Source organism: Tenrec ecaudatus, chromosome 1 (genome assembly GCF_050624435.1).
Source record: "Tenrec ecaudatus isolate mTenEca1 chromosome 1, mTenEca1.hap1, whole genome shotgun sequence".
NCBI lineage: Eukaryota > Metazoa > Chordata > Mammalia > Afrosoricida > Tenrecidae > Tenrec > Tenrec ecaudatus.
The window spans coordinates 19,916,557-19,937,645 of NC_134530.1; the positions used below are offsets into that span (position 1 = coordinate 19,916,557).

The 21,089-nt window shown below is 39.2% G+C and overlaps 2 protein-coding genes across 2 annotated transcripts; both read left to right on the plus strand.

Moving 5' to 3' along the window:
* The first annotated feature begins 5,473 nt into the window (after positions 1–5,473).
* LOC142450819 (olfactory receptor 7A10-like) lies at positions 5,474–6,394 on the plus strand. Its single transcript, XM_075552794.1, has one exon. The coding sequence runs from the start codon at positions 5,474–5,476 to the stop codon at positions 6,392–6,394; it is 921 nt and encodes a 306-aa protein (XP_075408909.1).
* Positions 6,395–15,377: 8,983 nt separating this feature from the next.
* On the plus strand, positions 15,378–16,298 carry LOC142450917 (olfactory receptor 7A5-like). The gene has a single exon (XM_075552888.1). The coding sequence runs from the start codon at positions 15,378–15,380 to the stop codon at positions 16,296–16,298; it is 921 nt and encodes a 306-aa protein (XP_075409003.1).
* Positions 16,299–21,089: the final 4,791 nt, after the last annotated feature.

Consider the following 21,089-nt stretch of genomic DNA (forward strand, 5'->3'; position numbering starts at 1 on the left):
GCCTCAAGTAGAAAGCAAATGTTTTGAGAATGATGATGGCAACAAGTATAAAAATGTGTTTGACACAATGGATGTATGTATGGATTGTAATAAGAATTGTATGAGCTCCCAAAATATGATAAAAAAAACAAACAGTGAGGAACCCACGAAACTCCTGGTGACATGCGTGAACTGGGAAACCATTATGCTAAGTAAAGATAGTCAAAGATAGTCAATCACTAAATATATATATCGTGGACTGCTATTATAAGGATAGAGACCAAGATGAAGGAAGACTTCTGTTCTCAGGTCAGGAACTCATCAAATCCTTTCCATCAAATACAGAGGAAGTGTGTCTGCTAATGCTCACGATCCATCTATCATCCACTTCTTTGTCCATCTTAGTAACCACTTTGACAGAGGCCTCCCTCAGCTGCGGCCAGTTTCTATGCTGAGGAGAGAAGGAGAAGACAAGTCATCTCCTGTCATATGACATTGTTCTGTGATCACCCCAGATCAACAGACACTCCTACCAGGGTGCTCAGTGAACCTCAATGGAAATTTAAGTAAAGAAGCCTGGGTAGATCTGTGTTAAAGAGGTAGTCCTACATACATCTGTTTGTAACCTAGATAGGCAATCTGTCATTGGGAAAAATGTTTAATATTACTCACCCCAAAATCCACCTTCAACATTCTCTGGGGATCATGCAGCTCCATTCCCTTGCTGTTTCGCTGCCCTCCCCCAGTGCTTTGCCTCAGTGTGGCAGGATCAGGTCAGGTGCAACTTTATGTTAATTGCAGCAGAGCTTTGACCTGGGCGATGAGACTGTCTCCTCCCCGATCTTCTTACATCTGTTTACTGCTCACAGTAAATTCCATCATGGAGTTTTTTTTGTTTTTTTTTATGTTGGGTCATATCAGGGGGAAACACCAATTGCTATACTACTAAGATTCTTGGCCCAACCACGTTGACACAAAACCAAATTAACACAGGTGCTAACCTAAATTTCAGTCGTTTGAGGTCTCAAGTCAGCAGCTCCTTGATGAGACCAAGATTTCGTGGTTTGTTTTATAAAGATTCCAGCCTGCGGAACCTCCGTGGAGTTCTCCTATAACCTACAGCATCACTCTGAGTCAGAACTGACTCCACAGGAGTGATTTGGATGCGCTTTCTTCCTCTCTAGATGTAATTTTCCAAGAATCACCCATTCTGTATCAAGTAATCCTGCTTCATGCTTTTTCAATGATGGAAAAATAATCTATTATATATAAACGCCACATGGTGTTCTTCTGTTGGTGGACATTTGGATTATCTCTACCAGTTAGTACTTGTGAACACTGCTGCTGTCAGCATTCACATACCAGTGTTTGTTTAACTGCCTCTTTTTAATTCTTGTGATGAATTAATAAATGAATTGCTGATCACTTGCTAAACCTAGGGTTAGCATTTGGAGGAACCAATGATCTGTTCTTCACAATACTTGCACCCTTTCCCCCACCAGCAATACGTCAGGGATCTATGTGAGCGGTGGAAAAGTTTGTGGTAAAGTTCCATTAAGTATTCATTCAAATATTCCACATACTTTTTAAATCACCCTAATAATTACCAATGCATAAAATCATACAAAACAGAAAAACGCATTGCAGAATAGAAAGTAACACAGGATACAATGCACTGGCTATTCATGTAGAAATCCTGAGTATCCTTTAATATTAGACTTTTGTTCAGGTTCTGTGGTGGGACCCAACAACATGTATTCATCATCCCATGGACGGATCAGGTAGGTATGATGATGCTAATAGGCCAAACCAGAAGAGTGAATGGTGGAGTTCACAAAAAGCTCCCTGAAGCCGATACCAATCAGGCCAGAGGAGCCTCTTCCCTGGGACACTTCTACTCCCTGTCCTCCATCTATTGCCTTAAAAGGCTCCTCCTCAGAAAGATTTCCCCTCTTCTCTCCTAACGTCTTCAACTAGAGCAGATCCTTCTGCAATACTCCTGCAAACTCCTTTGTACTTATTCTTTTTTATAATATAATTTATTGGGGTCTCTTACAGCTATTATCATAATCCATACATCTATCCATTGTGTTAAGTGCATTTGTACATATGTATGCCATCATCATTTTCAAAACATATTCTTTCTGCTTGAGACCTTGATATCAGCTGCTCATTTCTCCCCTCCCCCAATCTTCCTCCCTCATACAACCTTGATAATTTATTTAAAAATTTTCCCCAATGTCTTACTTCACTGTGTCCCTTAAACCACTTTTATGTTATCCATCCCGCCCCCCCCCCCCCAGGAAGGGCTTATATGTAGACTATTGTGATCGGTTGGCCCTTCCTCCCCGCACCTCCCCCTTCCCTTCTTGGTATCTGTATTCCTATTTGGACTTTCCTTTCACAGAACAGAAAGCAACCAAACGAACAGATTCCCTTTCAGATGAAACTAGAATATCACAGGTGTCATTGATTTGAATTAGCACATCATTCTCATAAATAATAATGTAACCCTTTGAATATATTGATATGCTATGTGAATTGTTATTAAACTATCTTATGTATTATTATATTATATACTATGAAATAAAATTTGAGTATTATCTATGAACCATCTTATGGACATTGTAACATTTAGGCTTTTTATCTGTTATGACCTATAGTGTGGAGACACTCACTGAGAATATCCTATCATCCTGTCTCCAAATATACTCCCTACAGGGGTGGCATTCCATTTACTCAGGCTCTATTGTCAATTACTTGACATAAAAGACATTGTAAAAATACAGTAGTGATGTGCTGGGACTCTATGTGTTCAGAAGTGCCTCATAACTCTCTGCCATCTTAGTAAATGATGTCCAGTGGTGATCTTTAGATCTTTGGAGAAGGAAATACATCTCAGAGTGATCATTAGACATTCCCCTGCATGCTGGAGACACAGCACAATAGAGATGACCCTCTTCTGGGAAGAAGCAGTCCAATGGGATAAAGCGTTACATGGAGCTACAAGTTGTCTCCCAAAGGACAAACTGGCAGAAGACTGAATTTTGTTCTCTTAGCTCCAGAGAAATAAATTTCCCAGGGAATGCAAGGCAAAAGAATACTTCATTAACGAGGCACAAGGGATTTCATCCACTAGAGCCAAAGGACTCTAAATACTTGCTCTACACTGACCCAGATCTACTGGATACATCAGAGGGGATGAGAAAACATAGCTGTACCTTCCAGAAGCCTCACGAGTGGGTCCATCTGAATGCTCTTCCTGGGGGCAAATCTCTAAAATTAGCAGTGGTTCATGGGAGAAACAGCCGTGGTGAACTCTCCTTTGATTATACCTGGATGCGCTTCCACATCATCACAGGTGCCTGGAGATTGGTGATGTGTGATGGCCCTCTCTTATTGGAAGTATCTGTAGGTGAATCAACAGAAATGACAAATAAAAGCAAGTTTAATGGATAAAGTCCTGACAAGTTACAGACTGGTTCTAGAGAATGATTCTGGTTACATGAGAATGTCTTCTTTCTCTGATATGTCTTCCCTGGTGCTGGCTCTCATTCCTGCAACCTCCTTCTCTCAACAGCCTTCCTTGTTTCACTGCATTAACGTGTCTGTTAACCTCATTCAACTTTGTTTATATAGTAACCCTCAAAAGTTTTAATCAGCTCTAAATTATACTGAGGAAATAAAAAAAAATGAGTAGACATTTTCCCTTTTTCCAAGTATCTTACATTCTATGTAAGGTACCGATGGTAAGTGCGTGCTTATCCCGGCACTACAGTCCTACTGAAATGGGTCATATTGTTGTTGCCCTTCCTGGGGACTTTTAGTGAAGGTTTCACAGCGAGATGGTGGTCACAATGACCTTTGAAGGAGGAGACAGGAGGGGAGTAATGTTGGGATTATTAAAACCATAAGGTGCGCATTGAAAATTGCACATACTAATTAATAACTGATGAACAATGAAAGCAAGGAATGGAAAGTGAAGCATGAGTGTGGACAGGTAGACAGCAGCCATGTAACACACAGCTGTATAATTTTCCTAAGGAAGGACAACTCTGAAAGTAGCAGAGAGTCAAGGCAGAATTAGCAGCACAGTCTGTCTGCACTCAGATTTGCCTTTGGGGACATTGGTCTGTCCATGTGCAGAGCAGACTCCTGCTCCTGTGAAGCCCGTAGAGAGATGAAGAGTGGAAAAATCACAGTAGAAGTGGCAGATAAATGTGAAAATTTGGATTATAATGCATCAAAAAATCCAGCAATTAATACTACACAGCATGACATTTTAAATTACTTATTTTTCAAACTCTTCTATAAAATTTGAATAAGAATTTGGGTTTATGTGATGAAGAATTTGCAAGTTAAAACTCATTTTTCTTGTCTGAGGCAGGTAGTGGACTCTGGCTGAAATTTACAGCTTGTTGTCTTCAAGGTATTTGCATATGACTAATTTTAAAATTTTTACTAACTTTACTGTTTCAGCTGTTTACCTTTACCAGGGAGTCTTCAACCTCACAACAATCTTATCTCATATTCCCGTTATTTATAACTACAACTTGAACCCAGATTTCATTTTGCACATCAGTTATACCATCCACCTTGTCAGAGGGGGTCAGGAATGCTCCTGTGTCAGGGGGAGCACAGCCCCTATCTCTGCCTAAAGGTCCTCCTCCTGCCTAACACCCTAACAGCCTTCAGATTTCCTGCACAAGGCCTCTTTGTCAGAAGTGAGACACAAAGATGCATTTCTTTTTACTCCATAACTTGTTTACTTGCTACCCTGAATTAAGTGGTTTGCCAACCTGACCGTCATTCAAGAAATCACACACGTTCTGATTTAACACGTCCACTGTATTTCCCCTATGTAAGGTAGCTTATCTCACTGCCTCTTTGTGTTTCCTGTTTCCTTTCCTCCTTCCTCCATAACACTCTGAAATTTGTTCCTGGGAAAATGCTGCCCTCTTGACCTTACAGAGTTGATTATTGGCACATGGAGGAGAGTTCTGTTCCAGCCATGACTGCTGTTGGCATGCTCCATGAGTCCATTGGACCAATGATTTTCATGTGTCTTTTACCTGCCATCACTCTTCCTACTTCTGTAAGGGAAGAGACTATTATTTGCATCTTATGTTGTTCACATCAAATAAGGGTAAGAGTGTTTATTTTTTCACTGAGGTTCCCAGAACTTTCAAGAACTCTTGGCATTTAATAATTGGTCAAACTTATTTGTTGAATAAACAAAGTGTTAATGAATTGGTAGAGAAATATAACTCTTTAGGGAAACGATGGTATTAGAAGCCTTGACAGAAAATCATATAACATCAAAGACAATATTGAGCACTTCAGATTGAAGAACATGAGATATATAGACATGAATAGGTACTAATTAATTAACTGTTTAAAATGTAATTTACAATGTATACCTCAAACTGTTGTTAACAGGTTATTACATAGTTTGCAATGCTCTTGTCTCTTTCCCAGTAGTTTCATTGGCAACATGGAACCAGGAAACCACACTCTTGTCCCAGAATTCATCCTTCTGGGGCTTTCTGAAGAGGCAGAGCTGCAGCCCCTCCTCTTTGGACTGTTCCTCTCCATGTACCTGGTCACCTTCACTGGGAACCTGCTCATCATCCTGGCCATCACCACAGACTCCCACCTCCACACACCCATGTACTTCTTCCTCTCCAACTTGTCCTTTTCTGACATCTGTTTCACCTCCACCACTGTCCCAAAGATGTTGATGAATATCCAGATGCAGAACAACGTTATTACTTATGAAGACTGCATCATTCAGATGGTTTTTTTCATGCTTTTTGTGGGATTAGAAAACTTCCTATTGACAGTGATGGCCTACGACCGGTTTGTGGCCATCTGTCACCCATTGCACTACATGGTCACCATGAACCTACGGTTCTGTGGTCTCCTGCTTCTGGCCTCCTGGTTATTGACTCTTCTAGACTCTTTAGTACATGCTTTAATGGTTTTGCGATTGTCTTTTTGTACAGAATTAGAAATCTCCCATTTTTTCTGTGAACTTAATCAGGTCATCCATCTTGCTTGTTCTGACACCTTCCTCAATGACTTAGTTCTGTATTTAGCAACTGGCCTTCTGGTTGTTATTCCATTCAGTGGGATCCTTTTCTCTTACATGAAGATTGTTTCCTCCATTTTGAAAATTTCGTCAGCTGGGGGAAAATATAAAGCCTTTTCCACCTGTGGGTCTCACCTCTCTGTGGTTTCCTTGTTCTATGGTACAGGTCTTGGGGTTTATCTCAGTTCTGCTACTATTGAAAACTCCAGGGCCACTGCAATAGCCTCAGTGATGTACACTGTAGCCACACCCATGCTGAATCCTTTTATCTACAGTCTGAGAAATAAAGACATAAAGCAAGCCCTAAGGAAACTTTTCAGCTGAGAAACATCCTATATAACAGAAACACATCCTTAAGTTTAGAGTACTACTTGTGAACAACAAAATTTTAAATAGTAAATATCTGTATTATACTTTCATCAGTCCTAAATGTGCTTATATAAATAATGTAATATCTTAAATTTTTAAGATATAATATGAGAAATATAAGACATAATATGAAATTAATTCCTGTGTATTTTGTTTAAAATGTGTTTACTTTAAACAAATCTTTCCTTCAACAGGCAATTTTTTTCCGGGTGACTGCAGGTTTCATTAGAAAATTGACTTTTCATTATTAACCACAGATAACAGCATACCATTATCACAAAAGGCCAGTTCTCATTATTATCCTGAATCATAAATAACTGAGACAGAAATTCCATGATACCTATTTTAGCAAACTTTTTCTTGTGATCACATCTGGCATGAAAGTTTCAACCTTCATGGGTTATTTTATTTACAGTGTAGTCTGTTAAAAATGTTTAACATAATGTTTGTAAACTTATTCTTATTAAATTTTGAAGAGCACTGGTGGTATATTCAAGTATTGGAGATTGCTTCCAAACCACACTGTAAACCAGACCAGCTAAGCATGTTAATACCTCTCCTATCATCTGAAAATCGTACAACCAAGAAAACTGAAATTATTGGTGTCATGTACATGATTAATCTTCTGACATCCAGATAGGAGGAATTTCTATTCTAATTGTTAGCTAAGTTAGTTTCATGGGAAAATGAGGAGTTGATGCCAAAGGCTCAAGTAGAAAGCAAATGTTTTAAGGATGATGATGGAAACAAATGTGCTTGATAAAATGGATGTTGGTATGGATTGTTCAAAGAGTCATACAAGCCACCAATAAAATGAATTTAAAAAAAACATTAATACCCTGACCTTTCTGAACCTAAATTTGTCCAGTAAAGTTATGCGTATCCTTTCTTGGCCTCAATAACACTACTGGAATTTTGGGTTTACTGGTTCAAAAAAACCCAGTGCTCTCCAATTATGATCCAGAACTTGTAGCAATAAAGGAATAATTCTAGCTTGCACTGAATGCGTTAGTGCAAAACAGGCTCTAGGAATTAGTGAAATATCAATGGAAATGATTCGACAACTGTGGAAACACTTGAAGTACTCACGTGCCTACATCAGGGAACCTAGAACACAGCTACCATACACCTACATCAATAGCTTACTTCAAATAAGCAAACCAGAAAACAAAAACTGCTGGAGTGAGTATGGAGAAATTGGAGCCCTTGTACACTGATGGGGGGCTCATCATCGTGTGCAACCATTGTGAAAACGTATATGGCACTGCCCCAAATAACTGGAAATAGAAATACCAGACAGCCCAGCAATACCTTTGCTGAGTAGATACAACACAAAATAGCAGACACAACTCAAACAGACATGTGCTCTCCAAGTTTATCACAGCTCAATTCATCATAATATAAGCTGGAAACAGCTCAAATGCCCATCAGTGGAAGAACTGATAAAGAAACTCTGGATCATGAAGTGTTCAAGGGACCAGGTAGCAGACACCAAAGAACAAAAGTCATCATTGTGTGATCACCTTCCCCATATAAACGCTGAAGACAAATGTGTGCATAAGTAAGTGTGGTGAAGAAGGCTGATGGTGTCCAGCTATCGAGAGATATAGCATCTGGGGTCTTAAAGGCTTGATAGTGCAGAAGCGGCCTTCTGGTCTAGAAGCAGTACACAAGCATGTGTGATCATGGGGGGGTGGTAAAAAGGACCAGGTATCAAGCACCAAAGGCTGGGGAAGAAGAAGAAGATCATATTAACATGAATGAGGGGAGCATGTGATGGGGACCCAATGCCCATCTGTAGAAAACTTGACATCCCTTGCAGAGGGGTCATGGAGAGGAGATGAGTCGTTCACGGTTCAGTGTAGCAATAATGAGACTCACAACCTTCCTCCAGTTCTTAAATGCGTCCTCGCTCCCACTATCATGATCCCAATTCTACCTTGCAAACCTGATTGGACCAGAGGATGCACAGCGGTGCAGATGGGAACTGGAAACACCAGGAATTCAGGAGAGATGAACCCCTAAGGACCAAAGGTGAGAGTGGCGATACTTGGCGGGAAGAGGGGGGTGTAGAAAGGGGGAGCCAATCACAAGGATCTACATATGACCTCCTCCCTGGGGGATGGGCAACAGAAAAGTGGGTGAAGGGAGACGCCAGGCAGTTTAAGATATAATAAAATAATAATTTATAAATTATCAAGGGTTAATGAGGGAGGGGTGAGCAGGGAGTGAGGGGGTGGCAAAGGAAAATGAGGAGCTGAGTCCAGGGGCCCAAGTGGAAAGCTAGTTTTGAGAATGATGAGGGCAATGAATGTATAAGTGTGCTTTACACAATTGATGTATGTATGGATTGTGATAAGAGTTGTTTGAGCCCCAATATAATGACTTTAAAAGGGGGCATCTTCTGTGCATCCCTCAAAACAGTGATGAAACCATGAAACCCCTGATGATATGTATGAACTGGGAAACCACTATGCTAAATAAAGCTAGCCAATCACTGACAAAAAAATATTGCATGAGCCCCTACTGTAAGGATAGAGACCAAGATGAAGGAAAACTTCTGTTCTCAGATCAGGTAATAGTCAAATCCATACTGCCTAATGCTCACGACCCATCTATCACCCACGAACTTGTCCATCTTACTAACCACTTTGACAGAGGCCTCCCTCAGCTGCGGCCAGTTTCTATGTGGAGGAGAGAAGAGAAGTCAAGTCATCTCCTGTCATATGACATTGTTCTGTGATCACCCCAGATCAACAGACACTCCTACCAGGGTGCTCAGTGAACCTCAATAGAAATTTAAGTGAAAAAAGAGAAATTTAAGTAAAGAATCTTGGGTGGATCTGTGTTAGAGAAGGTAGTCCTACATACATCTGTTAGGAACCTAGGTGGGAAATCTGCCATTGGGAAAGGGTTTAACATTGCTTATATGGAATCCCCCCACCCAAGGAGGAAAAATGGTCAGTACTATGTTTTTAATCTCAAATTTGATCTAGTTTGTATCCAGCCTTTGGTATAGCAGGACTGTAGACTCTGTCCTTTTGAGATGCAAAAGCACAGCATCCTTCACAGCTCACAATGGAAGGCTCTGATTTTGAAGCCCCACTAAGCAAACTGTTTGGTTTAAATTTGCTTGTTATAGATTTAAGAAACCGAAGGACTCTTGGATGGAAGGACAGAGTGCCCTCGAGTGAGAAAAAATGGATGAATGGAAGTTCAGGGATGCCATATACAAATTCAAACTCTCTTTACTCTTTAATGACATAGCTTACTCTAGCGGGCATGGGTCTTCTTGAATGAGCATTATTAATTGACCTCATCCAACCCTAGTTTTTGTAAAAATAATAATGTCCAATCACTTGAATTTTTGATATGTATAGGTCAAACATCTATGTCCTGTACTTTTATACTTTGTTTTACTAAAGAGTGTTTCAAATTCTACTACATTAGCTAAATTAATATCTTATCAATATAATTATCACATATGCCACGGGGATGATTTATAATTTACCAATTGAAGGTTAATAATATCTCTAAAATGGAACTCTCCCACTTGTTGGGCACACTGTGGGAGTTGTGTGTTGCTGTGATGCTGGAAGATAAGTCACTGATAGTTCAGACACTAGCAGGGTCACCCACACTGAACAGGCTTCTCTCAGGGGAGCTTCCAAACTGAGAATAGAACACAAGGAAGGAAGCAGCTGTCCACTTCAGAGGAACTGACCACTAAACCCCTTACGCACAGCATCAGGACACGGTCAGACACTGAAGGCCTAAGGAACAGAAGGAGAGCTTTGTCAGACAGAGTGTCAGAAGATGAGCCCCTCAGGTCAGAGGGCACTCAGAAAGTGACAGAGGAAGAGCTGCCTTCTCCAAGTAGAGTCATCTACATTGCCAGGGACGATGTCAACGCTGCAGAGTAGAGCCTTCCAGATTTTCATTTGCTGATGGGGCATGACTCAAAATGAGAAAAAAAATGACTACAAAAATCACCTAATAATCAGAATTTGGAATGTATGAAGAAGGAATCTAGGAAAATTGAAAGTCACTAAAAGTGAAATGGACACACAAAGATTGAGATTCCAGACATTAGTGGGCCATTTTGAGTTAGAAAATACTAATACTTTCATATGCCAGGAAAGACACAAGCAAGAGGAAAGGTGTTTCATTCGTTGTGAGAAAGGCTATTTCAAGATCTATCTTGAAGCGCAGTGCTATCTGTGATAGGATTCTACCTATCCCTCTTCCAGGAAATTGAACAATACAACTAATGTTCCAATTTATAAACCAATCATGAGAGTTACTGAAGAACAAATTGAAAAATTCTGCCAATGCCTTCAGTCTGAAATGGATCAAACATGCAATTAAGAATCATTGATACAAGAACATTTTTTTTATAATAGCCTAGCATTTTGTGATGCTCACCTTCCCAACAAGATCGCTGAAGTCAAAATGGGTGCATAACAAAGTGTGGCGAAGTAAGCTGATGGTGCCCAGCTATTTGAATATGTATGGTCTGGGGTCTTAAAGGCATGAAGCTAAACAAGTGCCCATCTAGCAGGGAAGCAACAAAGTCCATGTGGAAAAAGCACACCAGCCTGTGTGATCACAAGGTATCAAATGGATAATGTACTAGCTCTCAGAAGATCCAAAGAAAACAACTATATAGATGAAAATGATGTGGGTTAGAGTGGAGACATAAAGCCATCTATAAATAATTTGACCTTCCGTCACAGAATGGTCTCAAGGAAAGAATGAGAGAGCCAGGGTGGAGCACAAAATCGATGGAACATGCAACATTCCTCCAGTTCTTTAATGCTCCCTCCTCCCCATTTTCATGACCCCAGTTGTACCTAAAAAATCTGGATCGACCAGAGCATGTACACTGGTACAGAAGAGATCTCAGCACATGGAATCCAAGAGAGACAAACCCTTCAGGAGCAGCAATGTAGTAGCAATACATGAGGATAACAGGAAGGTGGGGCGGAAGGGAAAAACAGCGAACTGACTACAATGATGCAAATCCACGCCACTCTCCAGGGGATGAACAACAATAATGTGGATATATGGATACAGCGGTGGTGTAAGATATGAAAATAATAGTAATTCATAGTTCATCAGGGATCCATGAAGGTGGGGCGGGGAGCTGATACCAAGGGTTCAAACAGAAAGAAAATATTTTTAAAATTATGAAGGCAACATATGTACAAATGTGTTTGTAACAACTGATGTATGGGTTTTTGTATGATGTGACTCCTGTGAGAGCCCCCAATAAAATAATTTATTTATAATAAAAAAGAAGCATTGATAATTATTGGCAATTGTCATATTTTATATAAATGTGGTATGAACTCTTGTGTTCCCCCTCCCTGACCCCACCATGGCTATTAGAACCCTGGTGACACTGAGGTGAAGCACTCAGCTGGTGTGCTAGAATGTATCCTCAGTCCAACCAAGACCCATGATATCTTGATATCTCTATCTATCTATCTATCTATCTATCATTCTTTCACTTCTAAACCTGTGTGAGAAATTCCTTTGATACATATTTCTCTTCCTATCTATACATCCATCTATATCTATATATCTATATCTCCATATAGATAGATAGCAAAATGTATATCAAGGGAATGACTCACAATATTGTAGGAGGGAGGAAGTACAATCTGACTCAAATCTATGGGTCATATTTTAACGGGGGACACAACATGTCCTAGTAAAGGCTAATGTAGGCAAACCAGGAAGCAAGGAGCCCACACAGGAAGCAGGATGACCACAGGTGGGTGGAGGAAAAGGTAGAAAAATTCAAGGTCAACAGATTCAGTTTCTTTATTCCTCTTAGAACTTTCCATTCACAGAATAGAAAGCAAGCAAATAAACATATTCCCTTTCAGATAACACATAGCATGTCACAGGTATCATTGACTTGAATCAGCAAATTATTCTCAAAAGCAATAATATGACCCTTTGAATATATTGATATGGCATGCAAAATTTTATTAAGCTATATTATGTATTATTATATTGTATGATATAATGAAATAAAATTTGAACATTATAATATTTATACACATTATAATATATAGGCTTTTTATCTATTATGATCTGTAGATGTGTAGACACACACTGAGATTATCCTATCATCTAATCTCTCAACGCCCTCCATACAGGGATGACATTCCATTTACTCAAGGTCTATTGTCAATTAATTGAAATAAAAGACATGGTAAAATAACACGAGTGATGTGGTGCGGCTCTATGTGATCAGAAGTGCCTCATAAAACCCTGGCATCTTGGTAACTGATGTCCTGCTGTGTGCTTTAGGTCTTTGGAGAAGGAAATGCATCTCAGAGTGATCAGTATTCATTACCCTGCATGCTAGAGACACAGCACAATAGAGATGACCGCCTTCTGGGAAGAAGCCATCCAGTGGGAAAAAGCTGTACACGGAGTTCCATGTTGCCTCCCAAAGGACAAACTGGCAGAAGACTGAATTTTGTTCTCTTAGCTCCAGAGAAATAAATTTTCATGGGAATGGAAGACAAAGGAATACTTCATTAATGAGGCACAAGGGATATCATCCACTAGAGCCTAAGGATTTGAATACTTTCCCTAAGCTGACTCAGATCTGTTCAATTCGTCAAAGGTGATGAGAAAACAAAGTTGTACATTCTAGAAGCCACCCAAGTGAGTCCATCTCCAGGTTCTTCCTGGGGCACGACCTCTAAATTTAGCAGTGGTACATGGGAGAAATAGCACTGGCGAAGTCTTCTCTGGATGAGGTACATCATCACAGGTGCCTGGATATTGGTGATGCGTGATGTTCCTCTCTTATTGGTAGTGTCTGTAGGAGGATCAACAGGTATAACAAATAAGAGCAAGTTTAATGGATAAAATCCTGATAAGTTAGAGTACCTGGTTCTAGAGACTGATTCTGGCTACATGACAATGTCTTCTTTCTCTGATGTGTCTTCCCCAGTGCTGGCTCTCATTCTTGCCACCTCCTTCTCTCAACAGCCTTCCTTGCTTCACTGCATTAACGTGTCTGTTAACCTCATTCAACTATTTGTTCACACTGAAACTCACAGGACTCTTAGGTAGCATGAAGTTATAGTCTGGACCCAAAGAAATGAGTAGACATTTCCCCTTCTGTTCAGTATTTTGCACTCTACGTAAAGTAACAGACATTAAGTGTGTGCTTATCCCAGCTCTGAAATCCTACTGAAATGCATGATAATGTTGTTGCTTTCTCTGAGTACTTTCAGTGAAGGTTTCACAAAAAAGATGATGGTCACACTGACCTTTGAAGGAGGAAACATGAGGGCAGTAACATTAGGATTATTAAAACCTAACTGTGTGTATCTGAAATTGCACATAATAATTAATAACTGTTGACAATGTAAACAAGGAATGGAAAGTGAAGCACGGGTGTGGACAGGTAGGCAGCAGCCATGTAACACACAGCTGTATATTTTGTCTAAGGAAGGACAACTCTGAAATTAGCGGAGCATCAAGGCAGAATTAACAGCACAGTCTGTCTGCAGTCAGACTCGCCTTTGGAGACATTGCTCTGTCCATGTGCAGAGCAGACTCCTGCTCCTGGGAAACCCACAGAGAGATGAAGAGTGGAGAAAGCACAGTAGAAGTGGGAGATGAATCTGTGAGGATTTGGATTATAATGCCTCAAAAAATCTGCTGAAAGAATACGACACAGCATGACATTTTAAATTACATATTTTTCAAACTATTGTATAAAACTGGCATAAGAATTTGGGTTTAAGCAATGAAGAATATTCAAGTTTAAACTGATTATTGTGGTCTGAGGCAGGTAGTGGACTCGGGCTGTAATTCACAGCTTGTTGTATTCAAGGTATTTGCATAGGACTAATTTTTAAATTTCTATTTAACTTTCTTGTTTCAACAGTTGATCTTAATCAGTAGTCTTTAACCTTCCAACAATCTGATCTCATATTCCCATCACTTTTGACTACAACTTGAACACAGATTTCCTTTTGCACATCAGTTATACCATCCACCTTGTCAGAGGGGGTCAAGAATGCTCCTGTGTCAGGGGGAGCACAGACCCTATCTCTGCCTAAAGGTCCTTCTCCTGCCTAACATCCTAACTGCCTTCAGATTTCCTGCACAAGGCTTCTTTGTCAGAAGTGAGACACAAAGATGCATTTATTTTTACTCCATAACTTGTTTACTTGCTACCGTGAATTAAGTGGTTTACAGATTAGAACAACATTCAACAAATCATACACATTCTTATGTAACTCATCCATTGCAATTCCTTGATGTGCCATAGCTTATCCTTCTGTCTCTTTGTGTTTCCTGTTTCCATTCCTCCTTCCTTCTTTACCCTTTGATGTATGTTCCTGGGCAAGTGTTGCCTTCTTCAATTTACATGGTTGATTACTGGAACATGGAGGAGAGCTCTGTTCCAGAAATGATTGCTGTTTGCATGCTCCATTGGTCCATTGGACCAATTGTTTCCATGTGTCTTTCAACTACCATCACTCTTCCTACCAAAGTCAGGAATGAGGTCAAAATTTGTACCTTATGCTTTTCTCATCAAACAAGGGTAAGAATTTTTATTTTCCACTGAGGTTCCCACAACTCTCAAGAACACTTGGTATACAGCAATTGCTCAACACATTTGTTGAATGAATATCAAAGACTTAAGGAATTTGTAGAGAAATATAATGTTTTAGGGGGAAAGATGGCATTAGAAGAAAGGACAACAAGACAGTTTAGCATCAAAGAGAACACAGAGCACATGAGATTCAAGAACAAGAGATAAACAGAAATGAATAGGGATTAACTGATTAATAGTTTCAAATAGAAATGACAGTATATCCGTAAAACTGTTGTTAACAGCTTATGGCATATTGGCCAATGCTCTTTTCTATTTCCCAGTAGTTTTGCCAGCTACATGGAGCCAGAAAACCTAACTCATATTACAGAATTCATCCTTCTGGGGTTTTCTGCGGAGGCAGATCTCCAGCCCCTCCTCTTTGGACTGTTCCTCTCCATGTACCTGGTCACCTTCACTGGGAACCTGCTCATCATCCTGGCCATCACCACAGACTCCCACCTCCACACACCCATGTACTTCTTCCTCTCCAACCTCTCCTTTGCTGACATCTGTTTCACCTCCACCACCATCCCAAAGATGCTGATGAATATCCAGATGCAGACTAAAGTAATTACATATGAAGACTGCATCACCCAGATGTTTTTTTTCATGCTTTTTGTGGGCTTAGACAACTTCCTATTGACCATGATGGCCTATGACTGCTTTGTGGCCATCTGTCACCCTCTGCACTACACAGTCATCATGAACCCAAGATTCTGTGGCGTCCTGCTTCTGGCCACGTGGTTACTGACTCTTTTGGATGCTCTATTACAAAGTTTAATGGTTTTGAGATTGTCTTTTTGTACAGAATTGGAAATCTCCCATTTTTTCTGTGAACTTAATCAAGTAATCCAACTTGCTTGTTCTGACACATTCCTCAATGACTTCGTCATATATTTAGCAATTGGACTTTTTGGTGCTGTTCCACTCACTGGGATCCTTTTCTCTTACACGAAGATTGTGTCCTCCATTTTGCGAATTTCATCAGCTAAGGGCAAATATAAAGCATTTTCCACCTGTGGGTCTCACCTCTCCATGGTTTCCTTGTTCTATGGTACAAGTTTTGGGGTTTATCTCAGTCCTACTGCTATTGAAAACTCCAGGGCCAGTGCAATCGCCTCAGTGATGTACACTGTAGCCACACCCATGCTGAATCCTTTTATCTACAGTCTGAGAAACAAAGACATAAAGCAAGCCCTAAGGAAACTCTTTAGCTGAGAAACATCCTGTATAACAGAAACTCTGTCCTTAAGTTTAGACAACTATTTGTGAAAATACAGAGTAATAAAAATCTCTATTATGCTTACCTCAGTTGTAATTGTGCTTATGTTCATAATTCAATCTCCTTAATTTTTAAGACATAATATGAAATTACTTCCTGAGTATTTTGTTAAAAATGTATTTCTTTAAAACAAATCTTTGCTTCAACAGGCAATTGTTTAGGGTTACTGCAGCTTCATTAGGAAATAGATGTAACATTACTAGCCATAGAGTGATAGTGTACAATTATCACAAAGGAGCAGTGCTCCTTATTATCCTGAACCATAAATTCCTGAGACAGAAATTCTACAATACCTATTTTAGAAAGCTTTTTTTCATGTGATCATAGCTGGCATGAAGCTGTCGAACTACCTGGGTTATTTTATTTACCCTGACGTCTTGTTGAACATTTTGAGCATAAGGTTTGTAAACTTGTTCTTATTCAATTATGAAAATCACTGGTGGTATATTCAATTATGGGGAATGACTTCCAAACCGCACTGAAAAGCAGACCAGCTAAGCACGCTGATACCTCTCCTATCATCAGAAAATGGTACAACCGAGAAGACTGACATTATTGACTTCATGTACATGATTAATCTTCTGACATCCAGATAGGAGGAATTTCTATTCTAATTGTTAGTTAATAACCATTAGTTTCAAGACCTTTCGAAACCTCAATTTGTTCAGCAAAGAAGTGCATATCATTTCTTGGCATCAATGATACTACTGGAAATTGGCCTTTATTGTTTCCTAAGAACCCGGTGGGCTCCAGTTGTGCTGTCCACAGAATCAGCTGCGCCAAAGCATCTGCCTCACTTTTGCCCTTGAGTTTCACCCAGCAATCTGGAGAGCATCTCAAATAATTACATGAGAAACTCTTGGTTTTCATGATCCTGGAAAATACAGCATCCTATATTTTCTCTGCACACAGTAAGTATCTCTGTGGAGTTAAGTTTAGACTACTAACTGAACGGCTGTTTTTTCAAGCCTATGCACACTCAGAAGGAGAAAGATGTGACAATATGATCCCATAAAGATTTACAGCTTTTAAAACACTATCAGACAGTTTAGTCCAATGAATCAGACTCACTTGATAGCATGGGTAGTGAGTTGATCTTACAGGGATGCTGAATACCAACAATATTCCTCCAGTGAAAAATGTAGACTCAATTCAAAACCACCTGTCATGGATGGAGTCCACCTCACCATAAATAGACAGTGATGAATAACTGCCTCATAGCATGTTCGAACCTGTAAATTTTACAGAGGAGACTGTCACATTTGTCAACCAGGAAGCAGGTAGTGGATTTGAATCTCCCCCTTTTGGTTAGCAGTCTAGCACTTTAATCAGGACACTGCCAAACTATCTGATAACATGAGTGAATAAGTTGATTGTATCTATTCAAACTTCCTTAATATTTTCTCATGTCTCATATAGCTAGTTCATGATTTCTTTTTTCTTTTTAAAAATCATTATATTGGGACTCATACAACTCTTATCACAATCCGTATATCCATCCATTGTGTCAAGCACATTTGTGCATATGTTACCATCATATTTTTCAAAACATTTTCTTTCTACTTGAGTCCTTGGTATCAGCTCATCTTCCTCAGCGCCCTACCTTTTCTACCTTCCCTCCCTCATGAACCTTTGATAATTTATAAATTAGGTTTTTTTTTCATGTTGATGTGTTTACAAAGAATGATTTGTGAAGCATGAAGTGAGCATTTGCTAAAACCAAGAAAACAAATTCTCAGACCTGTATTCAATGCCAGCTCAGCACCTCTAAAGCACAGGATGAAATTGCCCTGCAGATTCCTGAAACTGGAACTCTGTTCAGGAGGAAAAAGTCCCACTTTCTCCCATGGAGCAGCTGGTGGTTTCGAACGGCTCACCTTGCCGAGCACAGTCCAACTCTGCCACATATTCTTAGATACTCAATAATACTGTGGAAAATTATGTAATATAAAATGAACCATTTAAATATGAAGAAAATTTCTCCTTGTGATTAGGTCAAGTCTTACAGAGTGAATCCTTGGTTTACATTAAAACATTGACACAGTTTATTTCCACTCATCCATTTCTAATCTCTTAATGTGCCTGCCGTCACTTATGCCATTTCCACTGCGTGTTCCCATTTCCATTCCTCCTAATTTCAAGCCCTTCTTACTTTAGGATCTTAAATTGTTTGTTTTTCTCATATGGGGCGAGTTTAATTCCAGTTGTAGAAGGTCAATAATGGTTATAATCTTGGTGGTATCACCAATCTTTATCCAAAGAACAAGCCATATAATTTGAGTTCTGTTCCACATTCGTCTCCCCGATTTAAAGGACCTTCTATTGTGGTTATTTTCAGAGGTGTTGGCATTGTTATCAGGAAGCCATCCTGCTCTCAAGACAATAGAGACTATTGTGTCCATGGTCCCTGAGTCCCCTGGTCTGTTTCCACGTGCTTTTCCGTTTTCATCACTTTTCTTTTCTCTGGAGGCAAAAACAAATATTTACACATAATATGCTGCATCTGAGCACTGAACCCCCCAATGCTAAGCACCAAATCAGAACACAGAACATTGTCTTTGATAATTCTACTTTGCCAGTTGACCTAAGTGCTTCCAAGACAATGGTTCTGGAGCCCCCAGGCTCAGAGTCTCCTTTCCTCAAGATGTTTCTTTATGTCTAAGAGCTTTTCATAAATTTACTCCTTTCATGTCCCTAGATGTTTCATCAAAGTAGGAAAGTCTTTGTCCACCAGAGAACCCCCCTTCTTGGAGTGAAAGTTAAAGGGATTCTGAGCTTGGTGTGTCCATGATAGTAACCACCTGGATTCACTTACTGAGTTGAAGGAGGGGAAATGCAGAACAGAAAAGGGGTGATTGGGACATGTACCATTCTTACCTGTTGGCATGGTCCCAGAAGCTAAAGGTGAGAGATAAGAGGAGGGCTGGCTGGTAGGAAGTTTTAAAAGTATATTCCACATTTATAGATATAGTTGTAACAATGGTACATTCACTTATATACATATCTGTGTCAAACCTATAAATATTCATGGTCCACTCCAAGACCACAGATCTTTCAACTAGCACCTGTATTTCACTACTATTTTGGAAGGTATGTTTGTGTAAAGGAGAGAAATATTTTAGTATTATTCCTGGTAACTGAACATGCTTCCCTGATATAACAGCCACACATTACAAAAGGTAGTTTCATCAATACTTTCTTTATACTCTTTCATTAAAATCAACTGGACATTTTCACTTATAATGGATTTTTTATTAACCATCCATCCTTGGATGATGTTGGCTCATGAAGTAACACATTATACATTACTCCTAATTATTGGCCTGTGACATTATTCCAAAAGTATCGTGTGTTCATGTCGCCATCTATCTCAAATGAAGAGAAGATGGTGGCAGCAAAGTGTTCTCCATAATCTTAATTTCTGCATAGTAATTTATATTGTTTTGTGGCAATCAACACTGCCAGTTGTTTATTTGAAGTAACAGGCAGTTTATGTGGGAAAATGTCTGCCAATGGCTGTTTAAACATCCATCATCTATCTGTTACGCGTTCTTTCAACAAAACTAGTCAGGGAATAAAGTGAGGAGGCCGACTCCCAGCTCAATCTCACTAGAGTTTCTGCAATTAAGTCATCATAATGCAGCAAAGTCCATCAGGTATCCCTCCCAACGTGTCACACAGGCTACTAAAATGATGTACACTCTCGGCTCAATAAATGAATGATTTTATCAGTAGACTATATTCTTGATTCTCAGTATCCTTTTGATCTTTGATAATCCAATAGATTTGAAATTTAAACAGTATTAAAGTTTCCATAAATCTATTTAACTTTCCTTTTTCTGTTTCTGATTGACTGGTAGCTTCATTCTCTTATGGTTAGATTATGCTTCATTCAGCTTCGGTCTTTTAAAACTTACTGACATATACCTATACCTGCGTCTGAAAATAGTCTATACCAAACACAGGTGCAATAAAGTAGAATGTGTCCTGTGCTATTTTTAAGTGGGGTGCCCAATGTCTCTTAGATCCAATAGTTAATATTATGCTGGTCTTTTTTTTCTTTATACCCTTTGAAAACGGTTCCATTTGTCATCAAAAAGTGGTGCATATAATGCCTTTCTCTGGTTCATAATACATTTGGACTTAAAATTATTGTCCTATATTACACTGCCACTCCTGTTCACTCTGCATTACTGCTTAATTGTTCAATGGAGTGTCAACCCCGGCCCCCCCACTTTAATCTATTTAAGCACCTGTGCCTAAAGTGTGCCCCTTCTAAAGTAGCTGTGTGATATTCTTCATCCATTACAGCACTGTTTCCTGATTAAAATATTTAATCCAACTATATTCACTGCAGATAATTACCAATAAAGAAGAATTTACTTCAAATATTTTATTAAACATCCCCTCAACCCTCATTCCTGGTTAGCTTGATGACTTCTTGATTCTCTATTTTCAAACTGAGGTTATTTTTTAGGATTACATTTTTCCTTTGTTATTATTATAATTGATAATATTATTATTAAATCACTTAAATTCCCTTTAACTTGTGAAAGTTCTCTTATCTATACCAATCATCCATTTTACTTTTATCTATCGATCTATCTATATCATTCTATAGCTTCTAAAACTCTGTGAGAAATTCCTTTGATACATATTTCTCTTCCTATCTAACTATACCTCTATCTATATATCTATATCTGCATATAAATATATAGAGAAATATA

Bases quoted from the DNA above. Each gene is read 5' to 3' on its own strand.
- LOC142450819 (XM_075552794.1), top strand. From the start codon at position 5,474: ATGGAACCAGGAAACCACACTCTTGTCCCAGAATTCATCCTTCTGGGG.
- LOC142450917 (XM_075552888.1), top strand. From the start codon at position 15,378: ATGGAGCCAGAAAACCTAACTCATATTACAGAATTCATCCTTCTGGGG.